General features: G+C 32.2%; 1 protein-coding gene and 1 long non-coding RNA gene across 2 annotated transcripts; both read left to right on the forward strand.

Moving 5' to 3' along the window:
• Positions 1–146: 146 nt before the first annotated feature.
• Positions 147–18,375, forward strand: LOC134246351 (sushi, von Willebrand factor type A, EGF and pentraxin domain-containing protein 1-like). Its single transcript, XM_062728705.1, has 22 exons — positions 147–265; positions 365–544; positions 7,294–7,476; positions 7,655–7,909; positions 8,805–9,002; positions 10,720–10,923; positions 11,945–12,126; positions 12,302–12,575; positions 12,840–13,001; positions 13,077–13,238; positions 13,685–13,880; positions 13,972–14,096; positions 14,427–14,591; positions 14,834–15,064; positions 15,462–15,632; positions 15,786–15,992; positions 16,358–16,633; positions 16,806–16,988; positions 17,075–17,230; positions 17,348–17,374; positions 17,815–17,914; positions 18,026–18,375. The coding sequence occupies exons 1-22, from the start codon at positions 232–234 to the stop codon at positions 18,159–18,161; spliced, it is 3,807 nt and encodes a 1,268-aa protein (XP_062584689.1). The 5' UTR covers positions 147–231; the 3' UTR covers positions 18,162–18,375.
• LOC134246423 (uncharacterized) lies at positions 2,871–4,951 on the forward strand. Its single transcript, XR_009987629.1, has 3 exons — positions 2,871–2,950; positions 3,934–4,011; positions 4,912–4,951. It is a non-coding gene; the product is annotated as an uncharacterized LOC134246423 (long non-coding RNA).
• Positions 18,376–18,962: the final 587 nt, after the last annotated feature.

Here is an 18,962-nt window from a genome sequence, read left to right on the forward strand (position 1 = left end):
AATGGGAAGGTAGTTTTAAAGGAATATGTTGTAATGACTTTCATTCCTGCATTTTATGCCATTACTTTTTTTAAAACATGCTCAATTTTCTGGAAAATTAGTTAACGTTAGATTTTCTTTTCTTTTTTTTCAAAAACAAGGGTTCATAAAGAAGAAGGAAACAAGAATTCAGGAGATACCTTCCTAGGTCACACAGAAATAGGTTACTACGCACGTGATTTTGATGGAAACATGGATACGTGCTCCTTTACCATAGATGTTACAGGTCCTATATCTATCTCTCCCTATCTCCCTCTCTCCTTCTCATATCTAATTTATATGCATCAATGAGTTAGGTTAATACGCTTTCTGATATGTTTTGCAGCCACGCGGTGCCCCGAACTTGTTCTGGGTGATGGTGTAATTAGGGTTTGTACAGATTACGATGGAAGATATGGTAGCAGGTGTGAATTTGAATGTTATTATGGATATAATCTCGATGGTAAACGTAAGACAGTGTGCCAGAACAATGGAAGGTGGGATTCCAAACCTCCAATATGTAAAGGTGACCTGTATTTTTCAATCATATTTTGAAATCTTCTAGTAAATCTGATTAAAACCTGATGTTTTACTTTAAATTCATTTGAAATCAATAAAAAATATGATTTAATTTTTTTTATTTGTAGATTTTTGAATTTGTTTTTGTTCTGAAACACCGAAAGTTATATCAAATTACATTTTCTTATACTTAAATAATTATTTTACAAACATCCGATGATAACCTATATGTTCAGATGCATAATCACGGCTAGTGTTCACGAAAGGCAATTTTTTTCTGTAGAAAACAATGACTAAAATGTTCCGAGCTGCTGCTATAATAAGAGAGTTATTTATATCTGTTATTTAATTTTATGTTAAATGTGATGACTTCAACTTTTCAATCGTCAACTTAACTTAATTATGAATTTATTATAAAGATCAATTCCTGAAAACTGGCAGTATTCTCAGGAAAAAGTTGATAAAACAAGGATACATTAATTTATAAAAAATTCGTTGAATGGCCAAATTTGAAAAACAGTGCTTTCTTTATTATTGATGGCTTAAAATCCTAAATGGACAACGAAAATACATTTAAAAATATTTTCTAAAGATTACAAGTACGGTGATGGTTTTCTAAAGTAGGGAAATTTCACAGGAAGAAGCAACTAACCAAAAATGGATTTCGCATTTAACCTATTTTTTTTTTACTTGAAGTACTCTCTAAAAGATTTGAGCACTTTGTTCTTCCTCACTTACCGTTTTGTCAAATGAAATTAAGCATTGCATAATCAAGATTTCTCTTCAATCACATGAACACTTTTGTTTTCAAGTGGATCTAAAAACATTTTAATCAAATGAAATATTGGTCAATCATCATTTAAGACAATTCTTTCAAAACATATTTGTGTTATATTGTTAAAAAGAATAAAAGCCTTACAAAGACATCAAACGAATCTCACTATCGTTTTCACTTGCAAGTATATTAATATCTTAATACAATTTTTTAACAAAATTTATTGTTTGGAAAAGAAATGATTTTTAAAAAAAACATCATTCAAAAATTAGAATTATTATTAAATTCTGTTCTGGAATAAAGTTCAGTAACTTAAATGTAAAAAAAAAAGTATATTTTACTGTGGGACCGGTCGACAGGGGATGCTCACTCCTCTATGGCAACAGATCCCATCCCTTATGTTTTGTAGGTGCGTGTTTGCTCTGCTCCTATTTTGTATTGGTTTATGAACTTAACAGCCTGTCTCTGAGAAAAACATGCAAAATCTGAAAAAATGTCCGAAAGGGTGTATAGAGCTTTTCATCTTGTAATATATTTTTAAGATCTAGGTTGTATTAGGATATAAAAAATAAATTGTAAAAGTGTGTCACATGCATCTATTTTTAGTAACAACCCAATTTCTATATTTAGCAATAATTGGCATTATATAGAAGGTAAAAATAGGAAAGTTTGAGGCCTGATAAAGTCACTGCATAATTATTTTAAATACAGTATTTTATTATTTCATAAATACATATATGTCAAAAATTACAAATACCTATTTTCCATAATGATTACAACTATCTGCAGTCTATACTGAAGCCATATCTTAGGCGAAATTTGGAAATTCAGAATTATTATGGATATTTAGTACAGTGGTACAGCGGTGGGGGATAAAATAATTTGATCAAATAAAGTTTTTTATAATAATTGATTTATGTTCTATCAAATATAAAAAATTCACCCTTGGCTATTTAGTGCAGATATATTTTATAAATTGTTGAAATGATGACCTAAGCATGTTAGCAAAGCTCTCATTTTGTACCACAGAATTAATCAAATACTATTAATATGGATTCATTTGATGACCAATAAACATATTTTAGTCTGAATTTATATTTAGAAAGGCTGTAAAAATTTATAAGTTGATAAAACTTAAAATTACTCCAAAAATGATCAAAGAAAATAAGATGACAAGAATGAGTAAGTGTGCATAAGAGTTATCTCCCGTTGTGGAAGTCTTCAAGTGAAAAAGGCGGAAATGACATTCCAATGTGTCAGGGTCGCCAAGAGGACAATACAACTTCAGAGATTTTTTATACATTTCGTGCCGTGTATGTCAAGTATTTTATTTGTATGACTGTATTAAGGATCCATCACACTGTTTGCACTTCTTTAAGGCTCCGACCGAGATGCTATAGTATCAGGTTGTATGGGAAAAAGTTATGGACCGACTGGATGATTGATTGTGAAATGTGGATTTTTTCTCATGACCATGTTGACTATGTATACAGTGGTATATTTTAAGTTATGAATCTACCCAAGACATACGGATAACGTGGGGGGGGGGGGGTTAATGGTTAAAATGGCGAAGAAGAATAACAAACTTCTGCTACCTTGAAGTTGACGAGAAACTGAAGGATCTGACCATGCTGACAGGTAGGCCAAATATCTTATCTCTACTTCAAGTAATATGAGCTGCATTTTTAAGAAATTTATTTTGCCATAAAAATTATATAATGTGTTATAATGTTAGATTTGTATTTAAATTAAAACCTGTATGCTCAGCAAGACTAAAATGAAGTATTAAAGTGTTTTAGAAGAAAGACTTCTGTACAAGCAAATTAAAATTATTTAGAAATCAATATTGTACAGGACAACGATAATGCAATCTTGCTTCAATCATAGGTTATGAAAAAGTTTTTTCATCGCCATGCGGCAAATATGAACAACAGAAGATTATAAATATTTTTTCTCTGGTCTTGAAATAATTCTGCAATAAAAAAAAATTGGACATCCAAGTTGCAGCTCCTATTTATTTCAATATCTACAGTGACCTATAAAGAATTTGTAATAGAAATTTATATATTGAATGAAAATGTTCTAACTAGGAACAGTCATGTTTATTGTTTGATATGTCATACATGTAAACTTTTGTAAAGAAATTAAGAAAGTTCAAACAGTTGTTAAGAGATGGAGTAAAAATTATAACTTCTCTAATTAAGAAATATTCAACATTCAACTGCACATATGCTTTGATTCGCATACATGTAATTTATGCTTTTGAATTGTGGTATTGTGCAAGTAGTGAAATAGTTTGCTACTCAAAATAAGTCTAAACTAAAGAGTATATGTAAAAGTACCAGGTATTCAAAGAAGGAAAGGTTTTTTTATCCAAATATTATCACACATATTTTTCTATCATATTTACTTTAACAATTTTTGCAAAATTGATATTTTAGAAAGGTAATGGGTCATGATAATATGAACTCATAACAGAAAGTTTATACAGAACATTTAAGCATGCACAATATGATATTTAATTAGTATACCATATGTTGGAGAGGTCCAAATTATTCAAATTGTATAACAAACCTGGGTAAAGTTATAAATAATTTACTATTAACTTTCACTTCTTGTAGCAACATTTGTCAACATGCAGAGGATTTTTTTGGACCCCAATACATTAAAAGACAAGTGTCCTGATCCAGATGTAAATGGTAAGAATTGTTATCTGAAAAAAATATTTTAGAAGTCTTATATGAAAAAAACAATTATTATAATAGTCAAATGCTCTTTAATAGAGCTATTCAGCATGTTCAATGACTCAGTTTTGTCACAATGATAAAGCCAGTGATTTCTTACTTTGTTTGGTACATATTTGCTATTCTCTTGATCACACTAATTTAATTATCTACAGATCAAGTCTAAGTGTAAATGTGAATGATTTACCGTAAAACGGGGCCACAATGAAAAAGTTTTACATAGAAATGTATAGGAAAATTCGTTTAAAATTCTTCTTCTCAAGAATAACAAAGCCATGAATGGTCCTATTTATATGGAAGCATCCTCAGGTAGTGTAGATTCAAATTGTTCAAATCATGACCCCCGAGGATAGGACAGGGCCACAATGGCCGACCAAAGTTTTACATAGAAATATATAGGAAAAATCTTTAAGAATCCTTTTAAGAATAGCAAAGCCATGATTGGTCATACATGTTTTTATATGGAAGCATTCTCGGGTAGTGTTGATTCAAGTTTGTGCAATTACCTCTCGCCTTTAAGGAATGATTGGGATTACTTTTAGGTTTAAACTTTTCAATAATAAATTAATTTCTGCTTTTATGCTAGCCACGGTGTTCAGATGAGCGATGTGGCCCATGGGCCTCTTGTTTTAATTATAAACGTAATATTCTTAAAATCAGTGTTGATGACAGCAATAATTTTGTCATTATTTTCTTACTTAGTCCTTTCCAATGATCCAACTTCACTTTTCCTCCATTTAGCAGTTACTTATGCATGTACAAAAAATTATTCTTTATGTCGTCATATTTTACTGATATATACTCAAAGAAGGAGGACATATTTCTTTTCATTTTATGGTGCATTTTGTTTCATAGGTTATGCAGTTTTTCCAAGAAAGCAGGAACAATGAAGCAGAACTGAAAACTCATTTCAATAAAACCATGATCTGACTGATCAAGTGAAAGATGATACCAGTTGTGAAAGTTGTCAAAACACTACAGCAAGCAAAGAGAGTAGTAATCATCAATTCATGTAACTCCTGTTAATATTCATCACATCAAAAAGAATGTTCAATTTTGAAATTTGAAAAATATTTGGCAGTTGGAAATCTCACTTATTTTACAAATTCAAGATCAAGTAAGAACATCACAGCAAATTTGTATGCTACTAAAATGTTCAAAGCATTAGAGAGTTTCACAATTTACTGATACAAACTGCAAAGTGTCCTATCAGGAACAGGCATTGGTGGAGTTCAGTAAGAGCCAACAGGAAAATGAATTGGTTTGGCTTCAAAATCCAGAAAATGATTCTCCCAGAAAGTGAACAATTACTTGTCTATGATACGTGAAGATTGTTAGAGAGCAGTAAATGTCCAGATTGTGTTTTATGGCAGAAGAAGAAAGTAATGAGTGCAAATTATGAAATTTTATTAACAAAATAAATGGCTAAGTAGCTCCAAAAAAGGAGGATGTATTGTGTCACATTCATCAAAAAAAAATTTTCAAGTCATTTCACCTTCCCCCAGTAAAAAGAACTTGTCTGAAATATCTCAATGTTTGTATCGATGATGTTGAAAAATTGCAGAAATTGTTTTTACTTTAACACTCAAATGAATATGTTGATCAAATGACTAGTATGATGAATAATGTGTTCACTTGGTTCACTTGTGTAAATATTGACCAAGTATGTATACATGCATTAAATGTAATTATTATTTTCTTTATTGTTCCAACTATCTGATTGGCTCAAACTGGATCATATGATCAAGTATAAAAAGTGTTATTATTTTTCTTTACTATTCCAACTATCTGATTGGCTCAAACTGGATCACATGATCAAGTATAAAAAGTGTTACAGACTGGATGTTTCTATTTTAAAAATTTATAAACCTGCTGTTTCTAAAATTGGAAACGTTCTTCTGTGAAGCAACAATAGTGCTGACGTCACAATAGTCTTTATAGACTGGATGTTTCTAAAAACAGGTACTGCAGCTGGTTTTCATTACTGTGACATCATAATGCAATGACATAACAATGCCTTGTATGAGAAGGCTCTGAATATTATAAAGAAGGATTTTAAGACTTTTCTTATTAACTGAAAAAAATAATAAAACAATTGTAGCCTTTTGATTCGGTACAATCCCTCGATATATAGACCTTAGAGAAAGCATATCGACCTCGCACTTCGTGCTCGGTCGATATACTTTCTCTAAGGTTTATATATCGAGGGATTGACCTCATCAAAAGGCTATAATTTTATAATAAAGGTTTATACTTAATTTTATCCATTTTGTGGTTTATAAATAATTCATACCAGTCCCTCCCCCCCCCCCCCCCCGGCCTCTTTTTCCATGTATTTTTTAAAATTTAAAGTCATTAAGTATTAAATTGAGAGCTATGTTTGTTTAAATTCTGTAATACAGATAGGAAGAACTCTAGAAAATAATTTTTTTTAGTCGTGGACATGTTTTGAGCTATTTTTTGAGTAGCGCTAACTGTATCCTTGAAATTTTTTTATGTGAAAATTTCACAAACTTTGACTTTCAATATTTTCTAAAGTGTACATTGGCCAAGGGTAATTTTTTCATATTTTGTTAACATAGGTATTATTAACAATAAGCAATAAAATTTACTGGATTAAAACATCCCCCCTTTCAACTAGAATAGTTTCAATTCCACTAAAAATTGTCACTTTTTTCAAATTTTGGAATATTGCCAATTTCATGACCTATTTGCACTAAAACAAAATGAATGTCAATCATTCTGACTATGCATTTAAAAAGAACTAATCTTTATTATTTTACAACAAAACTAAATATTTGAATAATTTTTAAAGTTGCAATTATTTTTCTTCTCAAAATATATCTAAAATGTTAAAAAAATTACCTCAATTTTTGTTGCATAAGAGCTATTTTTAGTAACAGTCCATAAAACATATGTGGGTTGGAGTAGCTAAATAGAAATTTGTCTGATTTCATTTTATGCATAGTAGATTTGGCACTTAAAATTTGAAGGCAATCGGAGAAACCTGCTTTCGGACTATTTTGCATGCTTTTCTCGGAGACAGGCTGTTATATATTAAATACTGTTTGTTATCTCTATATCTTTTACTTTAAACCTTATTTGCACAAATTTTTTTTTCTCATTTTTGGTGAAATCTATTTAAACTTTTTTATAAAGTGTTTTAATAGAAATTATAAATCTGATATGATATTGCATTAATACATAAAGTAATGAAAAATGTTGTTGACTCTCTAGAAAAACGATGTCCTCCACTTCCAAAAGGAAAAGGTCTTTCCTATTCGTGCACCAAGGAGAATAAGTTCCAAAGTGAGTGCTCACTGGAGTGTCCAGCTGGATTCGACATTCCTCCAGGGAAAGGCAGAGTGAAACTTTGCAGGAATGATGGACAATGGAAGGGATCATTTCCACAATGCATTGGTCAGAACATTTCGGTTTTGTTTCGTCACTGTTTTTTTTTTCATTTGTTTAGTTAATGTTTATTTTGAAAATAATTGTTTGCAATCATTGCAATTCATTAATGATGCAGTTGATTGTTCACTCATGTTATTGATTGTAAAATTATTCTGTTGATTTTTTACTAATGTTTGTAATTCAGATATATTAAAACCAAGGATAGAGAATTGCAAACCTTTTGTCGATGGGACGGCAGATATCAATTCTACTAGAGGAAGAATATATTGGGATGAACCAGGGGTGTACGATAATGAAGACAAGGACATTATCTTACACAAGTCTGTAGAGATTTCTCCCGGGGATGTCATAGAGGCCGGAACACGTCAAGTCCAGTATACTGCTAAAGACAGGACAGGCAACAAGGCAACACCATGCAATGTTACACTTTCTATGAAAAGTAAAGATACATTAAGTTATTTTTTATGGGACCTTTATTTTCGTATAATTAGGCGAGATTGTATGCTCGAAAATATTTATTCTTCGGTATTTTTGTAGTATCAAGAATAATTTACATCTAGGAAATGCAGTTTGTAAAGGTTCAACCGATTAAACAGTCAAAGCGATTATCAGTCGGTCAAATATTCTGTGTTGCTAGTTTAATGTCAAAATAACGTAAATTCTATGGACGTAATAATGACATTGTTAGCAAATACAAGCTATCAATTTGTCGCATTTGGACTGACATGATACATACCTACTTTTTAAGCTGGTCCTTCGGATGAGACTCTAAAACCAAGGTTCCGTGTCGCAGTATTCGCTGACACTAAAAAGATCACTCACTGATCAATGGCCTTTAGTGCCTAGCATAAGCTCTACATCCTGAAGTGGTAGCGTATCCTTATGCATAAAACATTCTTGAAAGGGATCTTAAACAACAAGCAAGCAAACTTATTTTTAGGCCCCTTTTGATAATGAAATCGAATACAGAACAATAATACAATAGGACTAACAACAGGCATGGCCCTCAAAAGGAAATGCCTCTTAGCTCTTGATCTCACCTTTGAAAAAAGAGGTACATATTTCATGTCCTGTTAAGGTACTTGTATTGTTAATGGATCTTTTTGTATCTTTAACTGATCCTTATCTTTACTGTTTGCATATGAAAAACATGAAATATTTGCGAATTGTAAAAGCAACTTTCTTGATATTCATTTTTAATTTTTCGATTCCCTGACGTAAAAATCCGGGTTTATTATTCGAAGATTTAGGAGAGGCAACAGATATTTGAAGTCATATTTGATTTGAAAAGCGAATGATATGAAAGTTTATATAAAATTGGATTTTATTTTCAGCGTTAACATGTCAACGTTTGTTTGACGATACTTTCTTGTCTGTGACGTGTCCTTGGGGGTATAAATACGGTGGACAGTGTCATTTCTCGTGCAGAATTGGGTCAGTATTGGTTGGACCCAACGTTACCAACTGTGTCAAGAGTAAGGATGGAAAGTATGTCTACTGGGATTTTGGAAAAACACAACCCTACTGCGAGGGTAAGGGAGTTGGCATCAATTTGACAATATCTTTATTTCATTCATTAAAGAATTCAAAATTAAATAATAAATCAAAATTCTTATGTTTATCTACTTCTTGGTTTCTCAATAATTTCTTTTTATTTCTGTATAATTTAATTCTGGTTGTAACACGTCATTTGATTGGGTAAAAGATTTTATCCATTTTGTATAACATAGCTTGCCTACGTCACAATGAGTTACGTCAAAAAACGTATTACTCAGATTAACGTTACTTTAAAAATATGCTTTATTTGAAGCCTTTTTTCGGAGGAAAAATTGTTTTATTGTCTACACTTAAATTAAATTATAAGGAATGAAGCTTATTTCAATGCGGTTTATAAAAAAAAAGCGTAAACTGCCCCAAGTTATGTTATATCGTATAACAAAAGTCGAAATAAGCTTCATGCTTTAATTAGATATCATTTTGTGTTTCCTGTAATATCATATTTGTACATGTCATCTTTATAACTTTAAGGGTTTATTAAATTGTGCGAAAGTAGATTTCATGTTTATGTAAATTTGTCTTTTGAAATAAGACTTTTTGTAAAATAGTCTAAAACTAGAGCAAAGCTCGTTGCAAAGCAACGAGTAGGTCTTCCGTCCTGTTTGACCGGAAGTAACTTTTATTTTTTAAAAAAAGAGAAATGACGTCTCTTGACTTAAATCTTCCAATATATATGTTGAAAATTGCAAAACTAAGCCATTTTTTGCTACTTCCTGTTTGACCTTTTAAAAGTGACCTGTGCGGAAAAAAGTTTTATGCTTCCGCTATTTCCCCAAAACATGTCAAAAACGTCAAAAATATGCAGTTTCGGACTACATCCGCTTTGGCCGGAAGTGACGTCACAGGACGTATTTTGATGACATCAGAAGATTTTACCAGAGATTTTCAACAACTTTGCTCCTTTGAAGTATAACAAATTCTCAATACTTTTTGAGATATCTGGAAAAATCTTTTGGCCCCTCTAGATCCCTTAATTTAGGGGTCAGCCCTTTTCCGAGATATCATTTGAAAGATCTTCTAATCTGCACAAATTATGTTCTATATGATTTAACAAAATATATTTAGTTTAGAAGATAAAAAGCAAAATATCAGTTATTTTTGGCTCTTTTAAGCGTTCTAATTTTTGATTTCTATATAGCGCCATTTTGAATAGAGATTGAGAAAACAAAAACGATGTGCACAATTTCAATCCAATCTATTATCTAAAATCAGTAGAATTTCCGCTCCAGCTTTATGCCGTCTCTGAGCCTTTGTCTGGATAAGAAAGCCTATAAATTTTTGTTTAAAGGGAAATAAATTAAAACGGAAGTGACATTTAGAAATTTTAGACCATTCAAACTTTAGTAACTTCATACCTCTAAAAATTTGAGCGAAATCATTTTGAGAAATGAGTGAGATATGAGTCATCTTTATAACTTTAAGGGTTTATTAGAAGAAAAAAAACGAATAATAATCTTTATGTAAAATTTGTCTTTTGAAATAAGACTTTTTGTAAAATAGTCTAAAATAAATTGCTGGTATATACTGGTAATATTCTGCAAAGCTTTTGCATATATTTCTTCTTTGCCTCACTCGGTTTAAATCTTCTCAGTTTTTAAAAAATATTTTGATGTGTAACACAACAGAAGCTGGTTCTGAGGCTCTTTAATATATTTTTTTTTTTATTTTCGCAAATTAAATGTTTCCTTGCAGTTTTTCGGGCCTGTGCAAACGACCCTATCCCACCAAAGAATGGCGCCGTTGCCTGTGATTCGTGGTTGGATGGAAAGTTTTGTCAGGTTCAGTGTCAGGAGGGGTATTATTTCAAACCAGATTATCCCTTCCATGAGATGTTAGTTTGTGGAGACAGCGGAATATGGGAACCTAAGGAAGCTCTTCCTATTCCAGATTGCTCAAGTAGATTTTTCTTTAATACCTTCAATTAATGTTTATTTTAACATAAAAGGTGTTAAGAAAAGTAAAAAAATAATCATTGCTAATATTTCAATAAGATCTTTTAGTTCATGAATTTTTGATACGTGTTTGTGTCTAATCTAATGGAGGAGGGAGAGGACTACACCGTCCATTCATGAGATACCTGTGAATATGATTTGTTAAATATTGTCGTATTCCTCTTGATTTCCTTCAATCTATTTTCATAAATCATTTGCCGGTCACGGTAGCCTAGTGGTAGAGCGTTCGCTTCTTGACCGGGAGACACGGGTTCGATTCTCGTTTGCGGCGCCGCGTCAAACCTAAACTTAGGTAGAGACTGTTCCCTTGCCAAGCGCTCGGCAATAGAAGTGAAAGTCACAGGTCTTTCAGATATGACCTTAAAAACGTAGGTCCCGTGTCACGCTAGGCGTTGGCACGATGTAGAAACCTTACTGCTCAATGGCCCTGAGTGTATACGTCTTAATCTGAAGCCCTTCACTGGCATATGTTGACGTTTCTATATAAGCGAAAAATTTGCGAATGGGACGTTTAACAAAATACAATGAATCAATCATAAACTATTTTTAGTAATTTTATACTTCTTTGTACTCGTTATATTCTTGTGACCTTGAAAGCTACCGGGTTTACAAATATGCATGTGTCCTGCAGAGAAGGAAGCTTTTAATATCTTCTTCCATGAGTAAAATATATCAAATGGTCGAACAACATTAAAACGAATATTATCAAGTAGAAAATGACACTTATAAACTGGCATTTCCTTATTGTTGGCAAACGTTTTATAAATCGTTTAATAAGTCGAGTAGGAATTCCGTAGCAATATTTCAATTACAATTTCTATTCCTATATGATATCAGTATAAAAAGACAAATATAGCCTGTTATTTGATTGTTTTAGCAGGCGTTTAAGAAAAAATGAAATTTGCAAAAAAAATTACATTGTTGCAATACCTTAGGTACTCATGTTATAACTTTGATCTTTCCAGAAACGTACGAAGTAAAAGTTGCAAAATTTCAAATGCACTCATCATTTTACTACGATGGTGATTGTACCGATCCCATCGTACAGGAACACATTCGACAAAACTATATCAGTTCCTTGTCAAAGTCTGCGTTCAAAGAAGCCTGTATAAAATATAAGAGCCAGTGCAAAATTGAAAATGTCGAGGTATGTCTTTTAAAATAATTAGTAGACTTTTCATTTAATTGATATTAAGAATTCTTGTTGAGTGAATGCTTTAAACAATAATAAAACAACAAAAGTATTCATCATTTAAAAATGTTCTTTTTAGTAATCAAAGTAAATGAGGAATGCAACGTTGTGTTGTTAACCTTATCTACAGGTGCTATGCGGAGCTACTTCGAGAAGGAAGAGATCACCAAAATTAGAAATTGTTGTAGACTTTGTCATAGACTCAGAGAATGTCCAGACAGAACAGGGTTTCGTGGGCATTCAGAGTAGTATGATGAACGTCTTAATAAATGAAAGTTCGAACGGAAGTCTCTCAATAACTCTAGACGACAATGTGACTTTGAGCGCTAATGACCTCTCTGCAGCGAATGTGGCTTTTGAGTGTCCTAACAACACGTTCCCATCATACACAACTTCCTCGTGTGGTAAAAAATATTCTTTTTGTAGGTTAAGTAGAAACTTAAAAGTAGATTGAAAGTGATATTTTTTGGTTGTTGTAAGTACTGTTTTGATCAATGTTCATGTACTTGCAAGTCTATTTCCCTTTTTGATACAGACATGAAGCAATTTAGGTAATCGTTTTTTTTTTTTTTTTGCACTGGGTTTTCTTGTACTTTTTTGCAATGGTCATTAGAAAATTTTTTTACAAATACATAAACCTGTATCCTTGATGCAGTTTACTTTTGTAGTGGAGTGTCCAGCGGGGACATATTACAACCCCTCTCTTCAGACATGTCCCCAATGCTCTAAAGGTCACTATCAGCCATTGGAGGGACAACCTGCTTGTCTTCAGTGTCCCACGGGGACAACAACAGCACAAGTCGGATCTAAATCGGCACGGGAGTGTTTAGGTAAACAAAAGAGAAATTACTTTTGATTTAATTACCCATCAATTTTTGGTTTGTTACACCATTGAATTCTTTCAGAGGCTTGTCTGCCGGGATATTGGTCAGTGACAGGGGTGGGGCCTTGTTCTCCCTGTCCCAGAGGCTTCTATGCAGACGATTATGGCACCTCCGTGTGTACTGCTTGTCCACCATCACAAACAACTCTAATCGAAGGCAGTAATAATTCTACTGAATGTACATGTAAGGTGCTTTTACCGCTTTCTTAGTTCATCTGAGCCAAATGCTCATGAGAGCTTCTCAGATCAAAGTGTATCTGGCGTCCGTCGTCTGTCGCACTGTTTAAAGTCATCATATCACAAGTTTTCTTGTCCATACAATGACCTCGTCAGCATATGTAATCTAACTTGCTGACTGAAGTTTATCATACTATATCTTAGGCCATTATTTTCATTTTAAATTGTCCCGGGATTTTTCCGTTTTCTTCGAAAATGACAAGGAGCACATGGCGTATGTGAACGGCCAACAGGGGATGCTCAATCCTCCATGGATTCTGATCCCATATCTTAAATACTGTTTTTATATGCTTATTTTTACGTTTCAAAATGAATATATTTTCGAATTAAAATATTTTTTACACATTAAAAATTTTTGCTTCATTTTTACATGCCCCTATGCTTTTTGCGTAGACTTTGACATTTTTCTGGGTTCCACTGAATCAAAGGCCAGTGTTGACATCGATTTGACTAATGAGGAAAGGAAAATTACTCTCAGTGCATGGCTGCGTCTCCCACCGAGCTTCAACAAGACAATTCCGTCACTTCTTATTCAAAACAATGGAAGATCACTAAAAACAATATCAATTGAGCAAAGAAACGAATCCAAGTAAGTAGAATTGAATCATTCAAATCCTCTGAAATAAGGAAAACGTTAATTTAAGTACGCACATATTAATATCGTTGTATTTATATAATAGCAAAAATAATTTAACCATCTTGATTGACGATAAGGAATGGACATTTATTGTACACACTGTGAATCTAACAGAGATTGAAATGTCCAGAGTAAATGAGAATACAACCACCAGCCTTACACTAACAGGTACAGTGAGTGTCTCTCATATTAAACCTAGGACCTTTAAGACATTTTTCTATTAATCATCTAACAAAGCTTTGTATCAGTTGGTTGTATAAAATATTAATTAAAATTTGTAAAATGTTCGAGTTCGGTAATTTTTCAAACGATTGACATGGAATATACCTACCACAAATATTACATTGAAAATAATCTATGATTAAAAAAATCGGCAAAGTTATATCTTCTATATTGGTGGGAAGTGTTATCCTGTACTGAAGCGCATTGTTTTTTTTTGTGAAAAAACATTAAAATTCCAAGTAATACAAGACTCTATAACGCAGATTTAATTCATAGGCCCACTTATTGTATCTCAACTGAATATATGGGCCTCAAATCGCACCGAAGAGGAAATAAGCAGCCAATCCAATCGCTGTATTATAAGCGAGGAAGGGGATGTTCTTTCTTGGGAAACAGCCCTTTTGATGGAAAGTTTCATACAGATTCCTAGCAGTTGTGATGGTAGGACACAACATAAATATCAATATAAATATGAAAATTTAATCAGTGAGGTGTTTTGAAGGAAGAGGTTGTTCAATAGAGGTGCATAAAATTGACGGAAACAAGCTTAAAAATGAGAAAAATCAACATTTTTTACATACTTGATTGTATATACACTCTATTAATTAGTTTTAACGCCCTCTCTTTAACTAACAATCAGTTTAATTAAAACAATCATTAATTTATTGTTTTATTTTATGCAGATATAAATGAGTGTGATGAGCATCCATGTGGTAACAACACGTGTATTAACGAGCTTGGTGGGTTTACTTGTGAGTGTAGCCCGGGATACAGAGGGAAGCTCTGTGAGGAGAATATAGACGAGTGTCTGACCAATATCTGTCAGAATAACAGCACGTGCGTGGACGGCGTCAATGGATACACGTCCACGTGTCCACCAAACTACAAAGGAAAATTCTGTGAATCACTTTTTTGTGAGTTAATATGTTAGTTTAGCGTGATTTACGGTTGTAAAATTGATTTGTTTGTTTTTAGCCGCATCTTAAAAAATCATTCATATTGAGATGCCACCAGTTGGTGGTGGAGGGATGCAAATTTAGAGCTTTAATTATCATGGGGCATTGATGGACTTTTTTGCCAGAAATTTCTGTGAACGAGATTTCTTATATACGGTTTCATCCAAAGGACGAGTTTCAAAGTCCTGCAGTGGATTTGAACCCGCGAAAGTAGGATCAACGTCTTACTCCACAACTCAATAGCAAACGCTCTTAACACACAGGCGACTACAAAATTGATAAATATAAATAATAAGGCCTTATAAAACCCGAATTTTTTTATCTACTTAACAACAACATGTTCTCTCGTTTGAAGTGAATGGTAACTGGAGTGAATGGGACGAATGGTCACCATGTTCAGAAAACTGTGGTAATGGAACAAAAACTCGTCAACGGTATTGCACCAACCCAGCCCCGTATAACGGAGGGAAACTCTGCACTGGTAGTGACAAAGAAATTGCTGAATGTATTGTCAAAGATTGTCCAGGTAATCTGAGGTTTTAGATCCATTGATCATATACTTAAACTTGCAGAGGATCAATTGCTTATATTTCAATATACACTAGCTGCAGAGTCTTGCTTCTGTTTTGGTATGAAGTTTTATTTACTCGTGTTAAGTTGAGGAACCATTTCTTTTCAGTATGTTCACCTCTAAGCGCGCCTTCAAACGGTTCATTGAACTGCAGCGGGTCTCCTGACACTGGATTCAATTGTACCATAAGCTGTAACCGAGGATTTGATTTTGACAAAGGCATCAAACCGTTTTACGAGTGTGGTCCAAACACGTTCTTTTTGTGGGATTTTAAATCAGATGATAATCCAAATGGAGACCTACCAACGTGTAATCGTGAGTTGAAAAAGATGAGTTGTGAATAGATCAAATGGAACAAAAATAATGAAAAACTATAATGTTTACAAAGCTAAGTCATCCTAAGTGATCAAATCTTTTCAGTTAAACATCTTTCCCTTAGCTTTCAGTTAGAAAAAAAGATGCAATTTGTAAAAAAAAAAATAAACATTTGCACTTTTGAATTTCAAATAGAGAAATATATGAAAAATACTTGTTTTAAAACCTTTAGATAAGTTAACTTACTATATTGATTGATTTTAGCAAGATATTTATTATCATAACATCGTACTATTAAATCGTGTTCCTGCAAAGACGACTCATGAAGAGCTCATTTATTTACTCAGATAATTTTATCTTATTAGCAACTAAGGAAAGCAAAGAACTAGCAGCAAACTTTATGGCATTTTATGAAGATCTGTTCTGCGACGACGGAAACAATAAAATCATTAAAAACAAAATGGAAGAAGTGGTTGATGTCTTTTTGGAAGAAATTTCTTGCATACAAAAAAGGATATGCAATTCTAGCGATGTTGTCATCTTGAATTGTGGTCAAGATTCGCAGCGCAAGAAAAGAGCTGTGGAGGAAAGACGAAACACTGCTGGATTTAAAATCAAATTTTCATGCAAACCAATAGAATGTATGTACATTTATATAGAATCTTCTTTTAAAGAAGTAGATTGCATCATGACCAAACTCTTTTAAATAATTTTGCTTTAAAATCCAAAGCTACATTTAAATCAAACAGCAAAATATCAATTGTCTAGTTCAACGACTAACTTTATTTCAATTTGAATGTTTTATTTTTAAAGTTGGATCCGAAGTTTGTGCAGAAGAAATTGTAGGTGCGATAAATAGTTTTCAACAACCCTTTTCAAGAGACAAACTTGCAGTCAACATTAGCGAGATTACTTACCAGATTGACTTAAACCAAACGTCTGCCAGAGGAGAAATTCAGTGTGAGATTGGATTCGTCAGTACTGGGATACATTGTGGTCAGTAATAAGCTCAGTGTCTTTTGCTATTGATTCACAATGCTGTTTCAAAGATGATACCTATTTATATGTTTTTTTTATTGTAGTGCCATGTGGTGTGGGTAATTTTTTCATCGATGGAGAATGTAAAAAGTGTGACTTTGGGTTTTATCAGGATGAGCTTGGTCAGACTGATTGTAAGGTATGCCCTTCTAGCATGACAACACAAGGACGAGCATCCAGGGATCTGGGAAGCTGTTCTGGTACGCTGAATCAAATTGTTAAATGCAACATAAGATTCTTTAAAAGATTTTAAACGTTAGCGATTTGAGTTATGTTCACTTCATTGTATTTTTAAATTAAAATTTTATATGTTACAGTGATGCTGATTCTTCAGGAAAATTATAGTGAGTAATTCAAATGTATTTTATAATGTTTTCCAAAAGAAACACTTTCTGCAAACATTAAAATGAATTTAAAGCATTTAAAACAAAAAATGATGGGGAGATATTTAATATTTAAAAAAAAATCTCGATTATGTGTGGAAATATTGTCTTCGAGGAAATTCAAACAAGTATGAAATAAGTTTTCAAAAAAGATTAGAGCACTATTTGACAAACTTAAGTTTGTATTTTGCTTAAGTATGATTTGTCAAAATTTATTGTAATCAATTGTAGGGGAAAAAATGTAATTTATTCATAAATTATCACCAAAACGGCCTATTAAGCAATTTAAAAAGTGTTGCATCCAGAAGTAAAAATTTGTCACTTAATTACTCATTATTATTAAAGGATATATTTTAAATAGTTAACAATATTGATTCTTTTGGTGGGTTTTTTGTCGACAGCTGAGTTGTACACTGGTGTTGGAGTAAGCGTCGGTACACTCATGCTTATTGGTGCCCTGGTAACTGTTTTCGTGTTTAAATTTAGAAAACTGGAGCTAAAGTAAGTACAGCAAATTATGGTCAATCATTCTATATACTGAATAATTTTCTTATTTACATAATACCTGTTAAATGTGCCAATTTAAATGGATATTATATACTTTATCAATAGATTAGGGAAGGGAAGCGTCAAGGTTCAGAAGAAGGATTGTCAGACGGACGCCTTTAACTTTGATGAACAGGAAGAACAAGTTGTGGCTCTGTGTACAATCAGGAAACTGGACGATAATGGAGTTCCTATCAACTGAAATCTTGTTTTCTAACATCTCAATAAGATACTATTCCTTTTGTGTATACTGAAAATTGTGATTGTAAAGTTTAGATGAAATTAAAATAAGATTACTGAAATTGTAAATTACTATTACACTCTTCCTTGAAATTCACTTTTGTATAAAACATATTGTTTACGCTTTGTATTCTGGATTTACATGTATCTAGGATTTTGTATGATTTTTTCCCCTGTATTTTGATGTTATTGTATAGTTTATTGATTAATTACCTAAGACTGTTGTGTACTATTAAAAATGGATTTTCTAGATATTTTAATTATTTTTTACTTTTTAATTGTCTTAAACATATTTTTAAGGAAATATTATAGTAGATATATAGAAATGAATAATATATAGTTGTTAATGATAACTCTGTCCTGTTGTGATTCCATTATTCCATAAGAAAATAACAAAGTTAACAATTTTTGGTAAGAAGTCCTTTGAAAATATGTTTCGCAGAACAACATAAATAATGAAAATATATTCCAAGAACACATTTGGTATAATCAAAAAATCATCATAGGTGGGTCTTCTGTCTTAAAGTTATTGCCTTGCCTAAACAGAATAAGAAGAATGTCCATAAAGTGCAAACTTTGACTATATTGATAGTTACATGTAAAAATATTTTTTGAACACACTTATAAAAAAAAAATACTTAAAGTTATTCTTCTAAGTGGAATAATAAGAATGTCCATAAAGTGCAAACTTTGTATATTAGTTACTTCAAAAACAATTTAATTATAATGTAAAGAAATTTTTAGAGTATTTTTTGCTATTGAA

Source organism: Saccostrea cucullata, unplaced genomic scaffold (genome assembly GCF_032062105.1).
Source record: "Saccostrea cucullata isolate Sc308-1 unplaced genomic scaffold, CSIRO_AGI_Scuc_v1 ctg1048, whole genome shotgun sequence".
Taxonomy (NCBI): domain Eukaryota; kingdom Metazoa; phylum Mollusca; class Bivalvia; order Ostreida; family Ostreidae; genus Saccostrea; species Saccostrea cuccullata.

Coding starts and splice junctions, on each gene's coding strand:
- LOC134246351 (XM_062728705.1), top strand. CDS start 232: ATGGATACGTGCTCCTTTACCATAGATGTTACAG. Junction 9,003..10,719: donor AACACAACCCTACTGCGAGG/GTAAGGGAGTTG, acceptor GTTTCCTTGCAG/TTTTTCGGGCCTGTGCAAAC. Junction 13,002..13,076: donor ATCGGCACGGGAGTGTTTAG/GTAAACAAAAGA, acceptor GAATTCTTTCAG/AGGCTTGTCTGCCGGGATAT.